Below are 21,545 nucleotides of genomic sequence, written 5' to 3' on the forward strand. Positions count from 1 at the left end.
TCTCCTTGGGCATTGAAGAACCCTTTTTTTCTTCTTGTTTTACGGGCTGAGATAAGCGACATCTAGGCCCCTCGCGGTACTAGCTGCCTTCCCACTCCGCAGGGACAAAATAAAAGGCTTTCCCGCCGGACCATGGGAAGGAACTTTCTTTTGGGGGTGGTGGGGGCCATCGCCGAGGGAAGGGACTGTGTGCAGGGCGCCGAGGAGGCGCCTCCTTGCTCTCGCAGGGCCGTGGGTGGGGATCGGTAGGTGCGGCCCCCCTGTCAGCGGGTCCCGCAGCCTTAGAGGTCCTTTCCCCAAGTTAGCTGAGCGCCTGTCACCCAGATCCCCAGCCCGGGCTGCGCGAGGCTGCGAGGAACCCGCTGCAAGGAGCTCTCCCGGCCCCTGGCCCCAGCGCCTTTCTCCTCCGGCAGGTCCTGGACGTGCAGCGGAGGGACCAGGGCTTGTCGGGTGGGAAACTTAATTCAAAATGGCTGCTGGAACCGCTTGGGTTTTATTCTTAGCAAATGTTACCAATTTCTCCGGCCAGATAAACTGAACCGACCCTCAGATGCGGCCCGTGGCTTAGGACCTCCAACTTGGGGGCCCTAGGAGGCAGGGGAGGCGAGCAGTCACCTGGGCGGGGGCAGGGGAAGAGGAGAGGACAGAGTCAGGGAGGGGTCCTCGCCTCCAGCCCCTCCGGCTGCTCTTCGTGGGCTCTCTCCCCCCTGACTTGGGACTAACCATTGTGTTATTTGTGACTGTTGTATTTTCTTGCAGACACCCCCTCTTCCCTCTCTTAGCACTGATTTTTGAGAAATGTGAATTAGCTACTTGTACCCCCCGCGAGCCGGGGGTGGCGGGCGGGGACGTCTGCTCGTCAGAGTCATTCAATGAAGATATAGCCGTGTTCGCCAAACAGGTCAGCAAAATAAATGTTTGAAAAGTAAAAGAAAAAAAAGGGGACCTCCCTCCCCCCACCCGGCATATTTGCAAGCGCAGCAGCAAACAGTCCACCCTAAGCATGCCTGTTACAACCGCCCTGAGCTTTTCCTCCCCGCGAGTGTCTGCGGGGCACTCGAAATCGCCCATATTCATCCCAGCTCAAACTCCATCACCTAAAGCAGAAAGCTCCCTTTATAAAATAAAATCACAAACCCCGCGCGCTGGAGCTGCCTTAGACTTGGCGAGCTGAACAGCCTCTAGAAGCGTAGCTGCTGGTAGAAGTCACCCTGAGCTCTGGGCTTGTTTTCGGCTTGATTCACGTGGAGGTGTTTCTGCGCGGGATGAGCTCGGGTCACCGAGTCCCTCCCGGAGGTTACATCCTAGCCCCGACAGTGTAATAAGGCAAGAAACTAGGAAGGCGACGGATTGCAAATGTCTCTTTCTCTCCCCCCACCCCTTCTCACTTGTATTTAGATTCGCGCAGAAAAACCTCTATTTTCTTCTAATCCAGAACTGGATAATTTGGTAAGAGCTGACCCCTTACTCCCCTGCCCCAGGTCCCCTCCCCCCTGTCCCCCCTCTTTGCTTTGAGAACCCTGAGGATTCTAGACGGGTCTTCCCGCCGCTGCAGGGCCGCGGCAACGGTGTTTGTGCACGGACAAGCGGTCCGGGGCAAGATCCGCGGGAAATACATTGATCTGGAGAGGGGCCGGGCGGCCGAGCGGTGCGGGGAAACGCGAGCTTTGTTTTTCCTGACAGCCGGGCAGCGCAGCTCTAATCAGCGCGGGGATTTATCTCCGGGCCTGTCAGCGTGTGCGCTGAAACTTTTCGGGCTTCCCAGCCCTCCAGGTCGCGCCACGAGGGCAGCGACCGGGCAGGAGCCCCCACATCACCAGTTTGCCTGCAAGATGTGCGGAAGGCAGCAGAAAGTTGGCGGTGCTAAGAGCCGCAATTTGGGGGCTATTTGGGCTACTTCCCGTGCACACCTTCCTAGGAAACATCTAGTTCAGGGATGTGGCCCCTTAGGGGTGGGATGGGGGCATTGGGGCTGAGAAAGAGGAGAGAGTCATGGGGGAGGAGAGTGTTTATGATCCCCACTTAGATGCTTTGCTGTTGTTTTAGCTATTTTTTCTCCTTAAGAAATATAAACCTCTAGATGCTACCCAGTTGCTGCTATTAAGTTTTAGTGTTATTGCCATAAATCAAAATAACTCTATTTACTGGGGGGGGGGGGCGTGGGCTGGAGATGCTAGAGCTGTAACAGCCAATTTTCTGCAAACTAGGAATGGGGTACTCATTCATTTTGTGTCTTTGCAGATGATTCAAGCCATACAAGTATTAAGGTTTCATCTGTTGGAATTAGAGAAGGTAATTTCTCCAGCCTCTTTTTCTTTTGCCCCCTCGCCCCCAAACACACAAGGTGGGGGGAGGGTTCAGAAAGGCTGAAGTTCAGGCTTCTGAAACATTTGCATAAATGTCTTTCTTTCTGGTAATTAGTGTCAAGGCCAATCTTAACGTCCATTTCTCTTTGCAGTTTAATTACAATTTCAGTCACTAAAACTGGGATCACAAACGCCCTAGCATTGTATTCATTCTTAATACCTTTCTGGCTTTTATAGATAGTTGCAATTCTATGCATCCCCTTGATGTTTAGAATGCTTTTGTGAGTTGCTTCACAGGTTATACCTTTGTGGCCTCTTCTCTTCCTCTTCCTCCTCTTCTTTGCTACCTCTGAGAGGGGGAAGTTTTGTTTAGTTTCACTGAGTTTCTGGAAGACAGTCTGAGAGCAGCCGCAGGTCAGACACAGAGGAGAGGCGGAGGGGGGGTTGGGGAGGAGGAGCGGACCGGGAGTCTGGAGGAGGTGGTGGGAGAGACACATTAAACGTTTTGCAGAGACAAAGCAGAGTTGATAGTTGTGTCAGTTTCTTGAATCTGCACACACCCCACCTTCACACTCAAGAAAGGGTGTGGGATAACACAATTTTGCTAGCTGTTCTATAAATCTCAGCAATAAAAACTTAATGCATTGTAATTCAAACTAACATTGAATTGCAAGCACACTGGGGTTTCTTGTGACTTTCTGCGTGGCAGTGATGACTGGGGCCTGGAAGGCACCACTCCACTTACACCTGAATATTTTGAAGCAACCTTTTTCCCTTAAAAAAATCAATTTGATACATTTTTTGTGGCTCTAGGTGTTTTTTTCATATCATGAGTACCGGCAATTTGATTTCCTTTTATTTTTTTAAAGGAAGTATACAAAAATATTCTTCTTATGGATGGAAACCCTAATTACAAATATTATAGGGACTTGCTTTGTCAGACATATATCCTATGCCACCACAGTACTGGTCCTTTGAGTATATGGAATATATATATATATATATTATATACATTATATGTATATAATATATATATATATGCATTTTCCTTAGACACGTTGGGAAAGGCCTATGATTAAGTCACTGGATGAAATTAAATAGTTTACCTTAAATGTCATCCACGCAGGTCACCTCTCTAATGGCCACAGCCCTGGAAGCAGATGAATTTAACACGGGTGTTGAATATGTTGTAGCCTGTGAATCATCTTGTCACTGTCAATTTTCTGGGATATCTCTATTTTGCAAGAAAAGAAAGTTATTCCTAATTCTGGATGCGTCTGGGGGTCTCTGGAGGACAATTGCCCTGTGTTTCCCCTGTTTGGAAGTTTGGATCTCACAAGGGGGTGGATCGCACTTGTCAGCGTCAGTTATGCTCTCCTGATTATATTTCCATTTTTTTTCTTCTGTCATAATGTAGGTACACGAATTATGTGACAATTTCTGCCACCGGTATATTAGCTGTTTGAAAGGGAAAATGCCTATCGATTTGGTGATAGACGATAGAGAAGGAGGATCAAAATCAGACAGTGAAGATATAACAAGACCAGCAAATCTGACTGACCAGGTATGTGCTTTTCAACCTCAACGTCCGTGGAAAAAAATCTGTATGCATACTGCTGGCTGGGTCACTACCACCTCCTTTTATTATTTGCATATGATTAAGTCCCTTTTAGATACATTTCCATCGAAATGAAAATTTTTGAATAATGTGGCTATTATTGCTTCATTAAGGCTGGCTCTGGGATTCGACCTGGAGAGATGAGCTTGTAAAAGCTTTGCCTGCAAACTTGACCTGTTTCTTGTCGCTTTTAATTTTTGTCTTTATTTTATTTACCCTCTATAATAATGTGAGTGTTAACTGCCAGTGACCGCCTCTGAGTGTAGGGCTTTGTTCTGGAGCATTTCCCCCTCTTCTGTCTTGAAGAAAAGGAAAGTGTAGGGTCTGCTTATTTTTTATTTTATTAGGCATAAACCCAAGATAGGTGGTCTAAGAAAGACAGCGAGGGTTTGAAATCTAGCAAATGCTGGCTATTTTCTCCCTGTCTGTACGGTTCATTAGCCTGTCTTGTCAGTTTTCCTCGGCCGAACGCTCCTAGACCTCACTGAACATCGCTTTGGGCAGTGCTCGCTGCAAGCTCGCCCATTTTATTGTACTTCATAGAAAAAATAAGACCAGGCCAAGGGTATAAAAACAGATAAATATGGACTCTTCCTCCCGTCCACTCATCCTCCTTCTGGTGCGTGCTCCGGGCCCTGTGGGTTGGCAGCTTTGGGAGATGTCAGCATCAGGACACCTCGGAGACTCCCTTGGTGTGGCGGGTGGGGGACCTCGCGCCACCTTGCCTCTCAACGGCCCGATTTTGCTTGCTTCGCCCCTTCCTCTCCACTCCGCCCTCCAGGCCCTTCTTTCGCTGCGTTGCTGAATGGGGACGACTTTTATTTGGACTTGCTGCGCGGGGGGGAGGGGGGCGGATTTCTCTCCCTCTTCCACTCCAACAGCACTGCTTGCTCCCAGTGCCTCTCTCGGTCCAGTCGCTGTGTCTCTGGATTGGTCCAAAGGAGTTGCAGAAACAGCATGAAAGTGAAAACGTGAGGAGTGGGTGGGATAAAACAGGGCTCACGACAGCTCTCCGTTGCGAATCGTTGCAATGCGTCTAGAGATTTGGGTTGCGGGGGCCTCCTCCGTGTTTCCATATGTAAGGGAAGGCCCGGAGTTGTTTCTCTCTTTGACTTGGCACGTGAGTCCTGTCTTGGGGGAGAGATCAGCCTGCCTTTGTTAAGCCAAAGGACCGCCAGTCATGCAGCTTTCCTTGCAAATTCTGCCACGACCACTGCTGACCAGCGGCTATTTTGCAGAGTCCTCGCCCGAGTGCCCGACTCCACTGTCTTGGCGTCACCTCAAAGTTTTCTTCTCTCAACATCACCCCCTTAAAATAAACTCCTAGCTTGGGTTTCTCGGGGGAACTCGGCCACAGAGGCTGCATCCTCCTTTCTCCAGGAGGTGTGGGGGGCAGGCGGAGCTGAGCTTTAAAGGGCCTAGGCGCCGGCCCTTACTGTTCTTTGGCAAGTTGCAAACTTTCGGCAGTGTAGACGAGTGCACAGAAGAGCGAGCCTGCGCAATCCCGGTGCGGCCCTGCGGAGGGGGGAAACCTGCAGGCGGCTGCCGGCTGGGCCTGTCCCGAACCTCTCCTTCCACCCGGCCTCCCGCCTGCCTCAGCCCGCCAGCGTCGCCCCTGAGCTGTTTAACGCAGGTTCCGCTGGGGAACCCTCGTATAGCTGCTGTTGAATAAAAATTGTAATCCAACAAGCCTAACTAGAAAATGGGATTCTAAAAGCTTCATAGTGCTGGGTACATAAAGCTATTTGAGCAAATTACAAGAATAGCTTAGGGGCATGAATGAAATCAACACTTTAATTGCCTCCAAAATGAAGATTTATACCCCATTTTCTCAACGAATCATTATTTTATTAAAGTCAAAGATAAAGGACCAAAGTTATGGGGTATTTTGGGGAGATCCAAAATTGCTATAACATCACTGAATTCCCCCCCCCCCCCCCAACTCCTTTGGTAAATTTTTGTTACCCAGTTACCTTAACCGGAGATATGCAGATTGGTAGGCACTTCTGTTGGGTAAAAATATACATTTTATTCTCCCCCCCCCCCCAAAAGGAGAAGCATGCCTCCCGCCCCCACCGCCTGTAAGGGGGCTTCGCAGCTTCCGCGGAGCTGGTGGCGCTGTCGGCTCGTGTGCGTCGGCACGCTCGCAAGACCCCTAGGGCTCACCTGCGTCCCAGTTGGTCGGAGGGCAGCAAACCCAAGTTTGTTCTTTCTAATTGACCGCTTCCCGGGAGCCAGGAGCGAGGGTAACTGGGCTCCCTTTGGAGCGAGGAGCGCAGAGCACCGGGCGCACGAGGGACTGTGCCTCGGAAGCAGAGTGGAGTCCCCTGTTCTGGGAGGTGGGGAGCGAGAGACAAGGCACTTAGGCCGCCAGGTGGGCGCCAGTTTTCCCCACTGGAGCATGCTCACCGGTGCCGGGCCACTGGACCCCTAGCGCGGAGCCCTTGGGGCCAGGCCTAGGAAGGACTGCCTCGCCACCTGTCTGCAAATGTGGCCCAGCCAGTTGGAGCCTCGGCAGAGGGTGCGCTCCGGGACTAGATGCTTCAGGTGTGGCGCGAGCGCTGGGACTCGTTAGCTCATTAACCCCTCTGTCTCTAGGGTCTGCTGGCAGCATGGTTTATTTTATTTTACTTTTTCCTTCGGAGGGCGCGAAGGCTGCCACCCGCGCAGGGATTTGGGATCGACAACTTTGATACCAGCCTGTTTCCTGGAGGGCCCTGTTGGTGGAAATCCACTTGGCCTTGTAGTGTTGTTGGGTTTTTTGTATTATTAATATTGTTGTTGTTATTATTATTATCAGATTAAGGCCACAGTAGAAACTGTAATCCCGTGCCCCCCTCCCGTCTTCTCCCTCATTCCCACTCCCAGACCCTGAGGTCCAACGCGGGCGCAGCCCTCCCGGGCGCCCTCTCCCGACCGTCACGCTCGCGGCCTCTGCACCAGCGCTCCCGACGCCAGACGACTGGGATCTTGGAGGTTTCCAGATCTCCGCGTGGTGTGAGAGCCGGGATGCGACCCGGCAGTGGGTGTAGAAGGGGACCTGGGTGGGAGGCATCGAGGCTAGGGTTAAGCCTGGTTGGCGATGGAGAAGGACGCAGGTCCGAAGGGGAGGGGCACGCGTTTGGAAGGTTGCGGTGGAACTGGGGCGCCCAGAGGCGTTAGGTAGGGAAGAGCCTGGACGCCCAGCGGATGGACTCCAGGGGCGCTCTAAGGAGTCGTCGAGTGAAGCCTTCCTTCCCAGGGCTGTCTGTTGCTGGCCACTCCTTGTATCTAAGCATTTTCCACTCCGAGACTGGGGCGAGAGAGAGCGGGGAGAGAAGCGAAGGGTCTCCAGACCCCTAAGGCCGTCTTCCGGGTGGCCACGCCTTCTCGTAGCGAGCTGCGACTAGCGGGGCCTGTGCTTCGGCGCCAGCTCGGGTTCTCCCACAAGCAGCGGAAGGCGAAGAAACGGTCCCTTTGGATTACAATTTTTGCTCAACAGCCCCTCTCCGGGGGGTCCTCGGCTGAATCTGCATTTAACAGCTCTAGGGCGAGGGCTGCCAGGCTGCACCGGGCACCCTGTTGCATGTTAATCCAGATTTGTCTCTGACTTCTAGGGAGAAGTAATGAGGCTCCCAGAGTAATGTGGAACCAGAAAGCCACGCTTGCCAGGCGGGTTAAATGCCAAGTGCTGGTGAGCTCCCATGGGAGGGGGGACGGCTTCCAGGCCGGCGAGGCCCAGGCTGGAGAGGCCAGCCCTACGGGCCGCAGGGATCCAGGGCAGCCCTGGGCCAGTGAGCTTTGCTTCCCAAGAGGGCCAGGGAACCTTGGTGGCGATTGTTTTACTTTGAAATTCCGGAATGCTGTTTCTGAAGCATAGTTAAAAATTCTTTAAACTGAACTTGTACTTGACTGAAAAATACCACCTCCCTTCAAAGTGGGATGGGGGTGAATCTAAGGGAGATTTAAGCTTTCTCTTTTGGAGAGGTGTTTAGGGGTGGGGATGGGAGGGCGAGGGACAGACTAATGTCCTTGATGAACTGGATCTGCTGTTTTAGAAAAAAGAAATAGATGAGACCATCAGATATTTGCTAATACTAGAAATACAGGCGACTTACTGTCATCCAAATAAGGAAACTGGACACAGATATCAGGAAAGTGATCCCATTGCCAGGCAGTTTGTTTCTAAATGCTTACATGTGGATACATCTTATTTAAGTTGTAAATACTTCATAGGGTCCCACTTAACACCTTAATCCTGGATCCTCTTGGTGCACAGGCCTTGCAAGGGATGAGGTCTTAGACTTACCTGCCTTTCCTTTTGATTGTTGTTGTGGGTCATATGGTTCGTTCCTTAATTTCTTTTTTGAAATATGTCAGAGGGAAAATTCTGGCAAAGTTCTCTTTAATGATTAAATAATAAGGTGTTGACTGCTTGTCACTACATTGCCTAATTGGGATGTTCATTCTAGGCCCTTTATAGCCTAGAATCCTTTGAATTAAAAGTTAGTTGTTTACCACGTATGTTTTTATGATTACTTTCTGATTGGTTTGTAGGGTGTCTTTATGTGTGAATTTCAGAGTAGGGATGTATTGATTCTAAACAGGGGGCTCCTAAAAAACTTTCTAGAAAAAAAGGACACAGTATATGCAGATAGGTTGAGGTCAATTAGATTGTTAAATGTCTCAAAGTCTGAGTGTTAATACCACAAAAGTTACTCCGTTTTCAGAGTCTCTCTCACTCTCTCAGTCCCCAGTGCAAATTCCACGGTCAATGGAAAGCAATGATGCTAATGCTACTTTGTACAAAGTAAAGCCCCGTAACAGTAACTGTTGTTCAGTGATTTGACTATCTCGGTGGCAGTAGGTCACTCACACAGCAATCCTTCCCTCACCAGAATGACTCTGTTGCTTACGATTTGGAAATATCTAGAGCGGTTGTGTGTACTATTGCTATCGATTCTGACTTACAGAATTTTACTAGAAAACATGGAGAAGCTTAAATAGCAGAGGAAGAAGAGAAGGAGGAGGAAGAAAAAGAGGATTAGAATGTGGGCCCTGCCTTCAGAAAAGTAACTGAAATATCATGCTATAATCGTCCAACTTTGAAAATAAACAAATTTTAAATCACTGTGTTTTCAAACACTCAAGTGTTTAAATGTTAAAATGTTTGTCATAGTCCCAAAGATTTAAAACACAGCTGTTGCTGGGTGACGGAGGGAAAATTGTGCAGTAAAACTCTATACTCTTAAAAACAAAGACTAGTTGTGATCCCATAGTAGAAACTGAGGTTTCTTCAGGCCAAGCAGGTAGGCTGAAGTGTTCCCACGGGGCCTCCTGCTATAAAACCAGTTCACCGTCCCTCACAGGTGGAGTTGGAGAAACTGCGAAGAATGCATAACAAGTTATATTAAGACACTTGTCATAAATAAAAATGCTGTCAACATGAATTCAAATGAAGTATTTTCATTTTGGTCATGTTATGCTTTCCATTGCAATAGCAATATTTTCTTCTGAAACGTAAATATGTCAAACAAACACGGAATGCTAAAGTTTTAATAGATGATCATTTAATCATCAAACACAACCCAAATATGTATACAGAAACTTTTAAAGGAGAGTTGGCATTCAGCCAAATTCCTATAGGGCCTAGCAGGGGAGATGATCAAAAACGAGCACGAAATAAGACTTCCTGTGAGAAGGTCTATAATTCAACATTATTTGACTCCACTGTCAGGGAGATAGCTGAAGGATAGTAAACTGACACCATTCTTAGTCATTTTTGTGACACAGTCTTATATGTTTGCCACTGCAGCATTTTATGTGGCCTTATTTGGATTATGATATCTGTCATATTTGTATTAAAGTAGCACTTGAATTTATGTTATGAAACAAAAAAAATGCCATTTCTCCTGAGTGCAAAACATTAATATTTAAAAATTACATCACAACCATGGGGAAGCGTTCTTTTCCAAGTAAAGAAATGAAGACAGGGGCCATGTGGCAGTGTCCCTGACGCCTGTGCAGGTGTCAGACTTACGGGCTTTCCAAACCCCGAAGGGGACAGCACTGTCTCAGTCACGCAGCGCCGGGCGTCCTCACTGGTCAGGAGATGTCGGGATGTGGTGCCTGTTTCCAGAGTCAGGTCTGAAGCATGAGATCCAGGCTCTGCATTTGAACTTTAACAATAATTCCAAAAGTTGACTTTTGGGTCTCAGTAAAAGTTTGGGTATCTTACTATTAACATTTTTAAGCAACTCTTGTGGGTATAAAATCAGTTTTGAAAAATTCAAGCAGATGAGGATGTGTATAGAGTGTAGATGATGAAGGGACTTTTTCACCGTGCGCTTAATTTGATGCGCTGTGATTTCAGGGTTGCGGAAATTTGGGAAAGCTTTCGGGAGACTTGAACAACCTCTCCAAGAAGTCTGCCTTTATCGGGCAGCTTCTGGGTTTCCCATACTTATAAATTTGACATTTTAATAAATGGTATAAGGGGTACCCTGTGAAATAAACAAGAATTTGTCCATTTAGATATTTGTCACCAGAATCCAATTTCAATCTGTGTAATACATTCATGTGTGCGAAATTAAAGCAATTGGCAACACTTTACTAGACTCTCTCTGAACACTCTTTCCAAATAGCATTTCTTAATCTAGGAAATATGTTCTTGTAAAAGAAAAACACCACAGTGCAAATCTTTTGAAATTATTTTATATTTCTGTACTTCTTGGTTTAGGGTTCCTAAAATATACCATAAAGAGTTATTTTCTGGTGAAATAAGCTTATTTCTACATTTATTGAATTACATACTTGTTGTTTATTGGTATCACGAGTATATACAGTTAAATACAAATTATAACCAGAACTAAGTCATTAACTCTCTTTAAGGTACGCAACAAGCATGCCGTGGCTTTTCCAGGGCATGTGCACTACTATAAACAGATGGAGGGGAAATGAATAAGTTGCAAAAATAAATTTCATGTTAATTCTCAGAAATACATTTCGACAATGGATTCTTCCCCTGATACTTTTCATGACTCTATTTACAATTACAGGATTATAATCATGAGGTAAAGAACCTGGAGTGTAAAATGTTATGGTTCTTTAAAAAACTTAAATGGAATTATATTTTTCCACAGAAAGGAAATATTGTTACTACTAATAGGTTTACTAGGTAATACTTTAAACTACCACAATTTTTTATGAGTTTAACACATTTAAGTAACATTTTATAGTCTTGCTACTTTTTTTAGTCGGACACAATACAAAGTCTTATATTTCACAATGCACTGAAACATACATTATTTGGACTCATTAAGATGATAGTAGTTAGTAAATAAATAATATTTTGAGTGATATTAGAATTATTCCCTGACAATATATGCTAATTTGAAGTTAATTGTGTTGCTGGTGAATTCCCATTTCTCTAGATTTTTTTCCTTATTCTTCACAATGCCAGCCGATAGCATGTTTATTATCCCTGTTTATTGTTCATGAATAGCTGAGTTGTTGGTGATCATTTAGCAAGGCAGAACTACAGCTCTTTCTTTTTCTGATCCCTTCTCTTCTACTGTTTGGTGAGCCTCCTCTGCCTGCGACTGGATCTTACACTGGTTTGCTAGGTCTCGTTTCCCTCTTTGAGTGCCTTGTGGGTTTATTTTCCTGAGAAGATGAAGCGTGGTACTCACTTTAGAATGAGAATGAATGGAGACCAAAATCATCAAATATTCCTAACCTGTGCTTTACAATTAGGTGAAAAGCTGAAAACTATGTTTCTTGCTTGCCTTCCCTAGGGCTGTGAGTACTTGATATAAAGATTCATATCAGCCCCTTTGTGTTCTTCTCCTTAAGGCCTAAATGTTTGTTTTCAGTGACTGTATTCTTAACTGATAGTCCATATTTGGTCCCAGACCTCTGTGATTTGCATTTTATTCTGCATTTGCATTCACATTATGTCCCATTGAAACTCTTTAAAGTGAAGTGGGTTTATGACTATTATGAAACTCTGGAAAATGAAGTTTGTAATGAAATCAACATAGTTACCAAAGGACAATGAAAGGAACAATTTAATGCAAACCCAGAGTTTTTCATCCCATCCCAACTTGTGAAAGGCTTATCTCTCTTCTTTTAAAATTATTAGAAGCTGAATGAATAAGAATTTCTTTGACAATAAAACTCTTCTTAATGTCTCTATAACTATTTGGATGCGTTCTTGAACATTAACTTAATTTGATAGACAAGCTATAATTAACTGTGGCCTATCGTGTTTTCTGTTATTCAGAAACTATTCCTCAGCGATTTGAAAACTTAATTTCCAGCTAAATGGTGTACAATGTCTGAGGTTATAAAGGCATACGCACACTGTTTACAAGAAATGGAAATAGTTTGTGTCTATAGGGCTTCTAAAGGGGGATACTCTGGGGTAGGCGCTAACAATTTCTACAATGTAAACTCCTAGCAAACTAGTGCAGGTGGGCTCTTTTTTTTTCCAAGATAGTTTTTCCTTCTATTCCCTGCAATGTTAAAGTTTTTCACGCTGAAGGAAAAAAAAACCAAATAAACAAAAAACCCTGTTAAAAACTCACAATTACATTTTAAATCTAGGGTTTTTTTTACTGATCATAAAAACCAGTAGTGTAGAGAGAATTAAAAATAGCAGCAAATAGGTATGACTCTGTTAGCTATGTTGCTGCAAACAGAATAGAAACTTAAGCAGCAAAATTAAATGGGGCATTTTGGGTTTAGTTGGAACATTTACTTGGAAGTTCCCACTAGATCTGGAGTTGTTTTAAAACCCCCACTTAAGAATATGCTCGTTTAAGAACTTTGCGATAACTAACTCCCCATTAAAGGTTACTTTTGTTTGAAATTGTTCATTCATAGGAGACTCTGTCTCATGAGTAGCCACCCTGCCCTTCACTCTCGAACAGTTCAGATACATGTATGATTTATTTACAGTCTATTGTATACATTATTTATGGGAAATATGCTATAACTCTACAGAACATATGGAATTTATCTTTGCCAGATACGGGTGGCCTCTCTGCCAAAAATGGAATAGACTTAAGTAGATAATAAGGTTACCCTCAGTGTACAGATAAATATCATCTTATAGAGTCATTATGTGTTTCTAGTTCATAGTTCCAGATGCATGTACATTTTTCTATTTCCATTTTAATTGTCAAAGGTTTTGTTTTGTTTTGTTTTGTTTTGTTTGGCTCTAGTTTCTGCCAAAGAGAATCAGGAATATTACATTTTGAATTGATCTTGGTGATAAATTTATTTCTTTGAAGGAAAAAAAAAGACACTAAGTAGCAGAATCATTTAACCCCTTTATTTCCTTTAGCATGCTTCTCTGTCCATTAATATGTCCTACATTTTCTGAAGAATATTGCCCCTGGAAGTTTTAACACTAGCTGTGTGTTTGGTGGCTGGGCCCATTCTGGGCATTTTACAAGCGGTGTTCAGTAACAAAATCACCAAGAGAAGTATCAGACTCGCTATGTCCTGCATTTCCTTGCCCCCAATCATAGAGATGTGTAGAGTGTGCTTGTTCTATGCACATCAAATGTACTGTTGATGGTCAAGTATTTTTTAGTCTAATAATTATTCAAAGCCAGTATCAATCTGCATTTGAGTGAGTATAAACATTTTTATTCTGGAATTTGGAATTTGTAGCAATGCCATTTTATTTCCCAAATCACCCTGCCATTTCAATTAGGTGCATTGTTCTTCCCTCTACTGTTCCGACATTCTAAAGGTTTGCTTGCCACCATAATGGTGAGTTGCTTGAGTGTTTAATGTTTATTGAGAGCATGTAAAGAACATGCCAATAGAAAAAGAAGAGAATAAAACATTAACAAATCAATTATGGGGCCTTTCTTCACTTGTAGTGTACATCTAATATCCCCAATACTCTATAACTGTTAAAATAGTATGAATAACATCGGGAATAATAGCCTTGGGTATGGCTGGAGATTGGCATTCTGATTAAATGGAATTCTTTAAAAAGTGCACCAACAGTATAACTCGGCTCCCAGCTTCTGGGATTCACAGTTGCTTTGGTTGATCTCTCAGTTAAGTGCCTTGAAATATAGAGAACCTGGCCATTCTTGGAACCAGAAATGCAAACTGAATTTCAAGATGCTTTGAGAAAGTCCTCTCTGATTATTTTGTCGAAGATAAATAATGAAGAAAGGAATAATACTTTCCCCACCTCCAAATTTAACACTCTGAGAGCTTAAGGATTAAGAAATCCTGAAGGAATGATGGGTACTTAAAAAATAAAAGTTGATTGAAAATATAAAAAGGTTCTCCAAAAAGAAAAACCACAGGGAAATTGGACAATAGACTATTGCTCATTGTTAGTGGGTATCAGTGGTCAATGTAAATTTCCATGCTGCTTTTATCCAAAAGGTAGTGCCATGAGGTAGTTGAACAAAACAAGATTACATCTTGGCTGATTTTTTTTTCCCTTCTCACAAAAACTGTGCATTTTCTGGGTTGAGAGTCTGGAAGTAGAATACAGAAAATTTCAGAAACACTAGAGAAAGAGCCATTCAGTGAATTGACTGTAACTTTCGGTGACGCAGCCTCTCAGGCCAGCGGGGCTGGGATCAGGTGCGCATGCTCCAGACCTGGGGCGCTGGGGTTTGGCTGGACAAGGCTCTGCAGGGGAGGGTGGCTCTGGACCTCCATGAGCCTCCGTTTCACCGTCTGTAAATGGGGATAATAATAGAACACACATTATTGAGTTATTTGTAAGAATTAACTAAGAATGCATGTAAAGCATTTAAAATAGTGAACCCTAAATAAACGGTATGGTATATTAAATGATATTATATCTTTTTATTTATATGCTGCCTAAGCATTAACAACATGAATTTGATCTGGGGAAGGAAGATCGAATAGTTGTTAATGGAGTGGTTTTTTTTTTTTATTGACTGTTTTTTTAATCATGAGTTTTTAAAAAGTGTCATTTTAATTTTTATTAGGAGGGTCCATTGTTCTGATTTCATTATAGTGTCAAAGGAGACTGGCTCCTCAGCTGTGTTGCTGAGACAGCGCAGCCAGTTTCTGCAGATTCACTCTTGAGTTCAGCTTCAAGTAACAGTTATGTGCAGATCTTGTGCTAAGTACTTTCCCCACGTTCCTGCATGCAAATGCCACGTGGCTCAGGTCCAGTTGCTCATGAGGTCTCATTATCTACTTTGTACTCAGGATACAATGTTTTCTGCGTTATCAGATGTTCTTTTTACTAGGATGGTTGCCTAGAAAATTTGTGGTTTGAAGTTGTTTTATATAAGACACTTTTGAGTTTATTTTATCTTAATATGTTTGCAGAGTGAGGAGCACTGAATACCAAGTTACGAATGTAAAACAAAACATTGGGAAGCAAGCAGTCTTATAAAAGGGATTTTATAACTCCAGGTATACTGCCATAATTTAAAGATTCTTCTGCCATTCCTAATGGAAATGATAGGAAATACTCTGAATTTCAGCAGAAAGCTCTTAACAGATAAATGAAGATCAACCTATGAAATATTAGGTGCAAATATTTGGAAATATAATGGTGCCAGTTGGATTAGAGGGGTTTTTTTTAATTTAAACATTTAAATCTGAACTACAGTTCACAGGTATGATTTTAAGGGTGGAAGCACATAGAGCCATTAAAATAATTTAATATAAGAGTATATTTTTATTAATGGCATGCCAGCCATAATACAATAGCATAGGAAAAGGAAATGTTATTAAAACATAAATAAGTACTTTGACTAAGATTCCTAGTGTCATGAGGCTTTATCTTCTTTTCTGTTTATGAGATTTTTCTCCACAATAAACTGGAGAATTTGAACATTCAGTGCAATTGAATAATTTGTGAATTACTCATTTACTTTCTGGTTTTAAGGTTTTTTTTTTTTTTGTAAAACTAGTTGTCAGTTCTTGTTAGCAGTTTCCCTTTGGTTGTAACTGTTCTTTTCCCTTGCATTCTGTCTGGAGGTACCTACCCTATATAGGAGCCTATGTTCTCCTCTGAGACCACAGTGGGGCCGCCTTGGGATGGCTCCGCCCTCGATTCTCAATGTGAAGGAATTGAGCAAAATGTAGCAGTGCTGTGTGAATTTCATATGGCAAGCTTTTGGACTATTTTGGTGGTGTTTTATATCTGTAGACTATTGCTTAGCATTATCAACCCGTTTTTAATTTTGTGGACGAGTGAATTCAACAGTGCAGAACAGTGACAACCTGAGAGCACCAGAGTTGAGACCTAGAAGATGTCGGACTGCGGGAAAGTCAGGTTTCAAGGAGCACTGGGAGAGAGACCCATGGTGCTGGGCCTGAACTTCCTGAAGGCCCTGCCCTCACTGCCTGCTTATAGGCTCTGCCTTGAGGAGAGCTAGACACAGTCGCGTGTACTCAAGGCCTAGTGGATTTAAAAAATGTAGTAGCCTTCCAAGCTGCTTTACATTTCATTGCAATGTAACATTAAAATTAGGTTTTATCCACATTGTTTTGCCCGATTCCTCCGCACGTGGTGTGTGTGTGCTGCTGTGTGGACGTGAGAGTCAGTGTGCCCTTGTGTGGCTGCCTGGGTCTGAACCCGAGGCCTCAGCGATTCCTGGTGCTCTTACAATCACCTGATACAAAACCTTTCGTTTAAAGATGAAGTTACTCCTTGGAGAATTCTCACCAAAGGCAAAAAAAAAAAAAAAAAAAAAGGCACAAAAATTCTTCTCCTCCTCTCTGTATGCCTCATTACACAGAGACAGAGGATTCAATGTTTGGAAAATTATCATTTTTGTAGGTTTTACTTGTGGTACGTGAGAACTGGGAAATATAGAACTCAATTTAGCAGACGCTGTCTCTGCCTCCACAAACTATCCACGACTACTATCATATAATCTCATGTACGTGTTTGTGTGTGTGTGTGTATTTAAAGCAATATATCACAGTTGCTAAGTTGTCAAGGTTTCAGAAATCTACCTTATTTGATGCAGAACTAGACACACTGAGGCTGTTTGTAAAGATGCTGGCTGGCACAACGCAGTGAGCACCATAACTGGGGGGTGACTGGATAATCACTGAGTTGCATTGCTAGAGTAGAAGTCCACAGCGGCAAATACGGTGGGCCTGGAACGGTGAGAAGAGGAAGTGTGGTGTTTTGGTGACAGCCGCAGATCCTGAGAGGGGGTGCTGGAGTGCCATTGTCTTACCACTAATTTACCCTCTGCCCTGAGTCACCAAAGTTGCCCTTCAGGCCTCTATGACGTGGGGTAATAAGCACATTTTATCCCGGCATTAAAAAGGGGCTCAACAAGAACCCTGGCAGCCTTGCGGACTTGGCAAAGGTAAGGTTATGAGGGCGGGGACAGGGAAGGAAATGAGAAAAAGGGGGAGAGTCGATGGAGAAAGTCGGAAGTGTGCAAGGGAGATAAACTTCTAACAAGTCGGCCTCTCAGTGGGAGGCACCCGGGGGGCCACCAGCAGGGGTGCCTCAGGCTCTGAGCAGCACTGCCCCGCACAGCAGCCGCCTCCCCACACGTGTTCATCGGTCAGCAGGACAGAGTGTGGGCTTAGAAAAGGTTTCACCTCCAGACCAGTCCCAAACACATTTGAATGTAACTCCTGAGTCCATAGAATGTGTGCTCACTGAAGTATCAATCTGTGAGTTTCTGGTATTTAAAAACATCTAAAAGTTAAACGGTAAGAGGGCAGTTTTGCCGTGTGAAGGCAAAACACGCTGCTCCATCTTGTCATGGTTAAATGAATTTTGTTTAATGATTTCAAGGGATTCTTTTAAAATCCACATAACGAATTTTCCTTTTTTTTTTTTTTTCTGAATTACTTGGATTTGAAGTTGGGTAGGCATAGCCTGAGGGGAGTATGTTTTGAGAGGAGCAGGCTCTAGCAAATTGTAGGTGCTATTTGGGTGTTGAGTGAGCTGAGTGTTTATATGGTGTGTTCTGGTTGTCAGGTAGGTGCAAATGGGGGCCACTAAGATTTTCAAATGAGAATGTCAATATATCAGACTTTCAGTACTCACCTCTGTATGTGGGTCTCTCTGGTCTCTTTTACTCAGATGGCCTGATTGATTGAGAGATGTACAAGGAACCATATCTGCTGAAGTTCTGTGCCTTTAAGCATCTTAAGAGACATTGTTTAGGCAGGGGTGAAAAAGTCTCAGGGAGGGGGACTAAGGAGATGTGACTGCCCTGGCCATGTGGGATGGCGGCATTCAGTGATCTTGTCTGCTATGCTTCATGGCTGAGCATAGATGTGTGTGAGCGTGTACGTATGGACGTGTGGAGGTGTGGGAATATGAGCAAGTGTACGCAGGAGCAGCACGCGCATTGGTGCATTCCCCATGTGGACCGGTGACTTTCCCGATCTGGAGAGACTGGATCATTTACTTCTGGAGATGAGCCAGCTCTTTCAGGCCCCCCAGAGCTCGTTTACTAAAGAGACTCTGGTGGTTTGAAAACGCAAACGTACTTCCCCAAAGAGAAAGCTGCCTATTGATAGATGCAGACTGACTAAATAACACTAGGATTATTTTATCAGTTTTTGCGCAGCTGCTAGTTGACCTCCTCCAAGTCAAGATCACTAGACTCTAGTTTACCCATCTTTTTGAATGAGACAGGTAGTGTAGAAATTTTGAAGGAAAGAACCCCACTATTTTGGGCCTAAAAAAAAAGATTCTGGCATCATACTGATGTGATGAATGGCCAAGTGAGAAAATATGTCAAGGTGCTTTGTATACTGTAAAGTGATTTATAAATATCAAGGATCAAATTAGACTTGATGGGGTGGGGAGGAGCAAGCCACCTGTAAAATCATGTTATCTGAAGGTGAAAATAAGATCAGTTTGCATTCCCTGAGCACACACCAGCTGGGAGATAGCCCAAGGCATACCAAGCTGTACACTAAGCCAGCTCCGGTTAACCATTCTTTCCAGAAGGTCTATAAACTGAATACACCTGTATGTAAATATTTCAGGGTTGACTAGGTCAGCCTATGTTGTTACATTAAAAACTATAGTAACTGCCACGTATTGAGTGCTTGCTGCATGCCTGGAAATTTATATACAGTATGTCTGCAAAGGAGTATTTCTTTATCCCCATTTACGGGTTAGGGACGTTAGAGTTCGGGGGGTTCTGATGTGTCTAAGACCATGGAAGTGGTATAGTCAGATTTCAAAATGGGATATATGTAGCTTCAAGTTTTCTTTCTTTTGACTGTGTTATACTACAACTGAGTATTAATATATTTTTTAGTGGTATGTGTTTATGTGAATGAAAGTTTGTGATATGTTTTTAAACCATGCAAGTCTTTTTTAGATGTTCTATGGTATTTAATATAGGAGACCATAGCATCAGGTGACGATTTAACACAGAGATCCTCTGTATCTCACTTAAGTTTTTCATTTATTTATTCAAAAACGTGTTTGTATCTAATGTGGCATAGCCATGTTTTCCTGGGATGAAGGATGGAAGGAGGGCTAAGATATAGTCCAGAACTTCAGAACATTGATAACGTGGGATGTGGACAGGCACAACAGGTCATCAGGCCACAGTGAGAGAGGGAAGTGACAGGGGTGTGCATCAGGTGCTCCGCGTGCTCTGGGGGTGGGAGGCTTACTCATCCTGGGGGAAGGTGTGTGTGTATGTGTATCAGGGAAGGCGTTCTGGGGGAGGTGATATCTGAGCTGTGATTTAATTAGCAAGTAAGAGGTGATGGGGGAGGGGGACTGGGGCCAGGCAGGGCTGAGAAGGGCATTCCAGGCAGGAAGGATGGATGAGGATGGGCTTGTGGAGACAAGCAGAACGCACCTGCCAGAAATCACGTGCTGGGGCACAAGGAGCAAGGAGAGGAATGGTCCCCAGGGGTTAGACTATGAAGAGCCTTGTATATCAGGCAAAGGGCCCTAGACTGTATTCTGTATTCTGAAGGCAGTAGGGAGCTGTTAGTGCATTCAACAGACGTTTTCAGAGTGCCAGCCACATGTCGGGCACTGTGCTTGATATGCAGGATGCAACAGTGAGCAAAACTGACACCAGGTCCTGCCCTCACAAAGCTTATATTCTAGTGGAATTGAACTCTCTTAAAGCTGAAGAGTGTTTTGACTTGAACTCCGTAAAGCTGGGAGGGCCTCAACATGAACAGCAACCACTAAGATGAAAAATGAGGAATTTATTTGAGAAATACTTAGGGGCAAAAATGGGCAAGACTTGATGCCTGATTGGATGGGAAGGAGAGAGAGAGAGAGAGAATGAATAGGTATGTGTTACAGGCGGTTCTGAAATTTATACCATGGGTAGATGGGGTTACACCTACTCGGATCAAGAACAAAGAAACACGAGGCTTCAGGGGGAGAGTTTAGCTCTGGACTTGCTGAGCCAGACAGACATCTTCGTGTGCAGATAGTTTAGCAGCAGTTGGCCACACAAGTCCGAAGACCAAAGAAGAGATCCAGAGACATAATTTTTGTAGCATATGGGTGAAAACTCATCATGATAGTGAGAGGAGTTGCTTAAGAAAAACATGAAAAGTGATATGAAGACCTGAAGTATGTCCAAAATTAAGGCACAGATGAAAACAATTATGAAGGAAAGAAGAAAAGAACCCACCCATGGATAGCTTCAGTCGGGAGGAAGGATCGTTTGGGAAGCTGGTCTGTTGGAGTACTGGTGGAACAGTAACTAATGAACGGTTCGGTGTAGCTCACTGAGCACTGATTGTGTGCTGAGTGTGCACCCTACACGGTGCTGAGCCAGGAAAGGACGTGAAGGGAAGGTTCAGATACCAGCCTGGCCCTGGAGGAGCCTGTAGCCAAGGAGGGCATTGCTTCCATTTCACTACCAGATACCAGTACAATTGCCTTGTAAATAAAAAATACCACTCCATGAATTTTAGCTTATCCTCATTTTTAAAGATTCTTGTTTTCAAACATTCTTGAGGGTTGGCTCTTAAGGTCAAGTTAGAGTGTAGACTCCAGGATCTCAAAGGTCTTTCCAGCCCCATTGTATTTTTTTTTTTTTCACGTAGCTCAGTGAACATCTCTTGGAGATGAGGGAAAAATGCAAGCATGCATTTAAAGACAATTATTGTTAAAATAAGTCTCCCCCGAAGTCTTCTTTAGAAGGTCCATGGACTTCAACTTAGGACCTCTTGTCTTAATGGACGTTCAGGAGATGAGAACATAGACATTGCTTACTCTGAAATTATATACGTTGAAGGAAAAAAGCCTCTTTGGGACTTCATTTAGAACCATGACTAAGGTTTGCTGCACATCTAATGCAGTGCATCATTGGTTTTGTTCTGTCAGCCTTATTTTCAAAGTGGCCCCAAGCAACTCACAGCTTCACAGATACATGTACATAATCACATGCACATATTTTATTTTAAAAATAATAATGATGTTTGTTGTAACCACATAGAGTCACAGAGATGTGTTGTTGTAACTGAGATTCTCCAGTGGATGGATTTTGGGGGAGTTCTTTCTGATTAGGGCTGTCTTACATATTTATACTCAAAGAATTCATGAGCTATTTCTGATCCTGAGACTTTAATCATGCTTAATGAACTGAACTAAACATAATTCTCGTTCTGTTTTGGTAACCTTGTGGATTCTCCTAATG

General features: G+C 44.0%; 1 protein-coding gene across 4 annotated transcripts in view; it reads left to right on the forward strand.

The window, feature by feature from the left end:
- Positions 1 to 21,545, forward strand: part of MEIS1 (Meis homeobox 1) — a 139,401-nt gene that overhangs the window by 13,081 nt on the left and 104,775 nt on the right. For all 4 annotated transcript variants that reach the window (XR_008426844.2, XR_011651259.1, XM_024552708.3 and 1 more), the window contains exons 3-6: positions 760 to 901; positions 1,399 to 1,449; positions 2,242 to 2,292; positions 3,724 to 3,870. Coding sequence is in view for 2 of the 4 variants with exons in the window: in XM_024552708.3 (XP_024408476.1) it covers positions 760 to 901; positions 1,399 to 1,449; positions 2,242 to 2,292; positions 3,724 to 3,870 (391 nt within the window). In the remaining 2 variants the exon portion in view is untranslated. The remainder of the gene's footprint in view (positions 1 to 759; positions 902 to 1,398; positions 1,450 to 2,241; positions 2,293 to 3,723; positions 3,871 to 21,545) is intronic.

The sequence above is a fragment of the Desmodus rotundus genome, chromosome 5 (assembly GCF_022682495.2).
Source record: "Desmodus rotundus isolate HL8 chromosome 5, HLdesRot8A.1, whole genome shotgun sequence".
NCBI lineage: Eukaryota > Metazoa > Chordata > Mammalia > Chiroptera > Phyllostomidae > Desmodus > Desmodus rotundus.